This window comes from Hippocampus comes, unplaced genomic scaffold (genome assembly GCF_001891065.2).
Source record: "Hippocampus comes isolate QL1 unplaced genomic scaffold, H_comes_QL1_v1.1 scaffold122, whole genome shotgun sequence".
Taxonomy (NCBI): domain Eukaryota; kingdom Metazoa; phylum Chordata; class Actinopteri; order Syngnathiformes; family Syngnathidae; genus Hippocampus; species Hippocampus comes.
In genome coordinates, this window is record NW_017842059.1 from 4,654,663 (window position 1) to 4,660,637 (window position 5,975).

The 5,975-nt window shown below is 42.0% G+C and overlaps 1 protein-coding gene across 1 annotated transcript; it reads left to right on the forward strand.

The window, feature by feature from the left end:
• The first annotated feature begins 2,112 nt into the window (after positions 1–2,112).
• On the forward strand, positions 2,113–2,904 carry LOC109510708 (zinc finger BED domain-containing protein 4-like). Its single transcript, XM_019861198.1, has 2 exons — positions 2,113–2,663; positions 2,853–2,904. Exons 1-2 carry the CDS (start codon positions 2,113–2,115, stop codon positions 2,902–2,904), a joined length of 603 nt encoding a protein of 200 aa, XP_019716757.1.
• The last annotated feature ends 3,071 nt before the right edge of the window (positions 2,905–5,975 follow it).

The following is a 5,975-nucleotide window of genomic DNA, read 5'->3' on the forward strand; positions in this document are numbered from 1 at the left end:
TGAAGTAACCACTGAGCTACACCAGTGCGTCTATTACAGCTGAAAAATACGTACTTATACACAACTCTACTTGTTGTCGGGAGGAAAACGGTTAAATTAAGGACACGGGGGACTGTCGACGACAAGGAAGTTTGAACTGAACTATTTGTGGCACTTTGAGTCGTGACAGCGATATTTTTTTCATCGACACAAAGCATATACAGTACATTAGCGAGGGAGACAAAAATCAGTATGGAGGTTAGAAGATGGCCCCGAACAAGATTTAATCACACTTAAAGCCTAATAATAAATTTACAAGGTAATTTTGGTCACAGAATGAAAATAAGGGAACGAAAACGCTGCACGGCGGCCGCGGTTCGAGCCCACGTAGGGACGAAGAAGTAACCACTGGGCTACACCAGTGCAGCTGCTATTGCTGAAGAATAGTCAGTTATACGAAACTAGTTGTTGACGTGAGGAAAAAGAAGAGAAGGACACGGGAATCTCGACGACAAGGAAGTTGGACGGAACGACTTGTGACACTTTGAGCCAACACTAGATGTCCCCACGTCACCTGGTGGTGAACATGAATCCGCACGTGTCAGCAATATTTTTTTATCGACATAATACACATTAGTGAGGGAGACAGAAATCAGTATCGAGGTGAGAAGATGTCCCTAACCAAGATTTAAGAACACTTGTAGCCGAGTAATTTATTTACAAGGTAATTTTGGTCTCAGAATGAAAAAGAAAACACTGGATTGCGCCCGTGGTTCGATCCCAGTTTGGGATGGAGAAGATGCGAATTCTGCGTCAGAATTGATTCTTGATGAAGTAACCACTGAGCTACACCAGTGCGGCTACCACTGCTGAAATATGGTTAGTTAAGGAAAACTCTATTTGCAGGGAGAAAAATACTAAAATAAGGACAGTGGACGACAAAGAAGTTTGAATGGCACTTTCAGCCAACACTCGAGGTTCCCACGTCACCTGGTGGTGAACATGAATCCGCACACATGTCAGCAATATTTTTTCTCGACATAATACACATTAGTGAGGGAGACAGAAATCAGTATCGAGGTGAGAAGATGTCCCCAACCAAGATTTAAGAAGACTTGTAGCCGAGTAATTAATTTACAAGGTAATTTTGGTCTCAGAATGAAAAACCAACGAAAAGCTTATAATGGCGCATTGTAGTCACCTTCTGTCATGTTTCGTATTTGGCAGCAGGTGGCAGGCGTTTCATTCTGCTACCTACACACCTGCTGCCCATTTGTCTATTGAAAAACGGTTAGTTAGGGAAAACTCTATTTGCAGGGGGAAAAAAATTAAAATGACACTGGACGACAACGAAGTTTTAACGGCACTTTCAGCCAACACTCGACGTTCCCACGTCACCTGGTGGTGAACATGAATCCGCGCACGTCAGCAATATTTTTTCTCGACATAATACACATCAGTGAGGGAGACAGAAATCAGTATCGAGGTGAGAAGATGGCCCCAACCAATATTTAATAACACTTGTAGCCGAGTAATTAATTTGCAAGGTAATTTTGGTCTCAGAATGAAAAACCAACGAAAAGAAAACACTGGATTGCGCCCGTGGTTCGATCCCAGTTTGGGATGGAGAAGATGCGAATTCTGCGTCAGAATTGATTCTTGATGAAGTAACCACTGAGCTACACCAGTGCGGCTACCACTGCTGAAATATGGTTAGTTAAGGAAAACTCTATTTGCAGGGAGAAACTAAAATAAGGACAGTGACGGCCCGCCACTGGACTTTGACACCCCTGGCCAAGACTACAACCCAGAGCTCTATGAGCCACATTATGCAAAAAGCTATAAACCCAGCAAAACAGAACACAACTGGCGAGGAACTGGGTAAAATGATTGCAAGTGATTTCAGCCATTTCCAATCGTGGATAACAAAGGATTCAGAAGATGTACTCATGCTCTCAATCCCATGTATGCAATTCCAAGCAGGAAAACACTTTCTCAAAGAATCATCCCAGGCCTATATATCCAAGAACGGGTCAAAAAAGCCACAGTTGTTTGTCTAACAACTGACTGCTGGTCATCCCGAACCACTACATCCTACATGTCAGTTACATCCACTTTGTTGAAAATTTCAAAATGGTGACTCGTCTGCTGGATTGTTTTGTGTTCAGTGAAAGACACACTTCTGAGAACTTAGCAGAGGAGCTGCTCAAAGTGGCCAAAGAGTGGAATGTGGAAAACAAAGTGGTTTGCTGTGTAAGCGACAATGCAGCTAACATCACCAAAGCAATTAAAACCCTGAAATGGACCCATCACCCATGTCTTGCACACACCCTTAACCTGGTTGTAAGAGATGCTCTGAAGGTGATGAAGCCCACTGCGGACAAAGTGAAGGGGATAGTGGAATTCTTCCACAGGAGCACAACAGCCACACAGAAGCTCAAATCTACCCAACAACAGATGGGCATGCCTGAGCTGAAGCTCAAGCAAGAGTGTATTACAAGGTGGAATTCCACCTTTCACATGCTAAAACGGATCCTGGAGTCCAAGGATGCAGTCATCTCTACCCTGGCTGTTATCAATGCACCTGTTGATCCTCTGAGCCAAGAGGAATGGGAGGTACTGCAGGAGGCATGCACTGTTCTGGAGCCATTTGAGCAGGTCACTGTGGAGATCAGTGCAGACAGGTACAGTGTACAAATGTTATCACATTATTCTGTTATTATTATTCCGTTATTATCATTTTTATTAGTTGCTATTTTTGCATTATTAATATGAAAAGCAGATTAGACACGACCAGAAGTTATAATAGACACTGCTAAAAAAAAAAAAAAAAAAAAGCATAATTTTAACACTTATTGTTTACTCTTTTTCAGCTATGTTACAGCCTCTAAAGTGTTAATCTGTGCAAGGGTCTTCAGAAAGTGACAGCTGAGAATCAGGCCACAGTAACCACAGGGAAAGTGAAAGAGTTAGTGGATGCTCTCTGTGTATCCATGGACAGAAAATTTCACAGAATGGAATGGAACACTGTTCTGTCAGAAACCACCATTCTTGACCCAAGATTCAAGAAGCTGGCCTTCACTGACAATAGAGCGGTTATTGAAGCTCTTCAGAGAATAACTCGAGCAGCAGCAGCAAGATCCGGCCAGTCAACTCCACTGCCAGGGGGCCAAGAGTGAGAAGAGGCAGCAGAGCACCAACAAGAAGAGCCACAAGCATCTGCTCTTTGGAGGTTCTTTGAAGAACGAGCAACTGGAAGCACTACAACACGGAATCCTTCATCAGATGCAATTCTGGAAGTGAGATCCTATTGTGAGGAGCCCCTTTTCCAGAGAAGTGCAGACCCTTTGAGCTGGTGGGAGGCCAAGGATTCAGGGTACCCACGTCTTACACATGTGATGACACGGAGACTGTGTATTGTAGCAACATCTGTCCCCTCAGAGAGAATCTTCCCCAAAACAGGGCAGATATGAACAGAGAGGAGAAACAGGATCAACCTCTTAAAGCTGAGGCACTTGGTTTTTCTTCATGCCAATCTTCGCTAAAGACTAGCAAAAACTTTCACCTGGATGCTGCTTTTTTCTTTTTGTTTTACAAATTTTAATTTATAATTTGTTGTGTGGTAATCAAAGCTTACTTATGTTGTTTTACTGTAAATACAATAGTAAAAAGCTTATAAATACACACAGAGATTGGAACTTTTTGTTGACCTTGTTTTGAGATGGGTCTTTGTTTTTGTACTTTATAATTTATTTTTTGTAGCACTCCATGTTGTACTCCATGTTGAGTATGTTCAGAAGAATATAAATGAAGCCATATAAATAATACATATTTGATATAATATATATTTTTTACATTAGTAATTCGTTTTACACATAATTTTACATTATTTTTGGTACTAAATTAATTTAAGCAACAAAAAAAAAAATGAGGAGGAGCCATTTGGGAGCTGAAAGTGGAGAGGTTCTTTATTTTGGACTGCTGTCGTGGTCGGAGAAGGAACGTGAAAACACCACGTGTTCCTCTGCCGGACTTCCGAACAACTGCGCATGCTCCGTATATGCTCTGTGCTCTGTGGGCAGGCATCGCTAGTCGAACAAGCAAATACGATTCGCTCAAATCATTTCAAGATATGTGGCACTTTGAGCCAACACTCGATGTGCCCACGTCACTTGGTGGTGAACATGAATCCGCACACGTCAGCAATATTTTTTATCGACATAATACACATTAGTGAGGGAGACAGAAATCGGTATCGAGGTGAGAAGATGTCCCTAAGCAAGATTTAATAACACTTGTAGCCGAGTAATTAATTTGCAAGGTAATTTTGGTCTCAGAATGAAAAAGAAAACACTGGATTGCGCCCGTGGTTCGATCCCAGTTTGGGAAGGAGAAGATGCGAATTCTGTGTCAGAATTGATTCTGGATGAAGTAACCACTGAGCTACACCAGTGCGGCCACCACTGCTGAAAAATGGTTAGTTAAAGAAAACTCTATTTGCAGGGAGGAAAAATACGGACACAGTGGACGACAAAGAAGTTTGAATGGCACTTTCAGCCAACACTCGACGTTCCCACGTCACCTGGTGGTGAACATGAATCCGCACACGTGTCAGCAATATTTTTTTCTCGACATAATACACATTAGTGAGGGAGACAGAAATCAGTATCGAGGTGAGAAGATGTCCCGAAACAAGATTTAATAACACTTGTAGGCGAGTAATTTATTTACAAGGTAATTTTGGTCTCAGAATGAAAAACCAACACTGGATTGCGCCCGTGGTTTGATCCCAGTTTGGGATGAAGAAGATGCGAATTCTGTGTCAGATTTGATTCTTGATTAAGTAACCACTGACCTACACCAGTGCGGCCACCAGTGCTGAAAAATGGCTAGTTAAAGAAAAATCTATTTGCAGGGAGGAAAAATACTGAAATAAGGACACTGTGGACGACAAAGAAGTTTGAATGGCACTTTCCGCCAACACTCGAGGTTCCCACGTCACCTGGTGGTGAACATGAATCTGCACAAGTGTCAGCAATATTTTTTCTCGACATAATACACATTAGTGAGGGAGACAGAAATCAGTATCGAAGTGAGAAGATGTCCCTAACCAAGATTTAATAACACTTGTAGCCGAGTACCGGTAATTAATTTGCAAGGTAATTTTGTCTCAGAATGAAAAACCAACGAAAAGAAAACACTGGATTGTGCCCGTGGTTCGATCCCAGTTTGGGATGGGGAAGATGCGAATTCTGTGTCAGAATTGATTCTTGATGAAGTAACCACTGAGCTACACCAGTGCGGCTACCACCATTGAAAAATGGTTAGTTTAGGAAAAATCTATTTGCAGGGGGAAAAATATTAAAATAAGGACACTGGACGACAACGAAGTTTGAACGGCACTTTCCGCCAACACTCGACGTTCCCACGTCACCTGGTGGTGAACATGAATCCGCACACGTGTCAGCAATATTTTTTCTCGACATAATACACATTAGTGAGGGAGACAGAAATCAGTATCGAAGTGAGAAGATGTCCCTAAACAAGATTTGATAACACTTGTAGCCAGTGGCGTTCCGTCAGGGCCAGCAAGGCCTTCTCTGCTGGCCTAAACATTCTCAGAAAAGTAAATTTCATAAATGTACTTTTCTGAGAATAACATCAATTTAATTTGTTGTTTTATTTTCATAAATATGTAAACAAAATTATTCTCTGTATTCTTTACGTCATATTATTTCCACTTCGTAAATAATAACTTATTTATTATGGTAGATTTCTTAACCAATCATATTTCAGCTAGCTTGTGTTGCCAGGTAAATTAAACTTGCTCAGGGCCTACAGATTAAACAGAGCCGGCCCCTGTGCGCTGTAAGTGAACGGGCACAGTCAAATTGCAATAGACTCGTCTGCGTACTACGGCCAGCTAGAAGGCCTTACGTCGAGACTGGCCGTGCGCGTTCGGTGATTGGATTAGCGCCTTTTCTGTTTACTGAGAA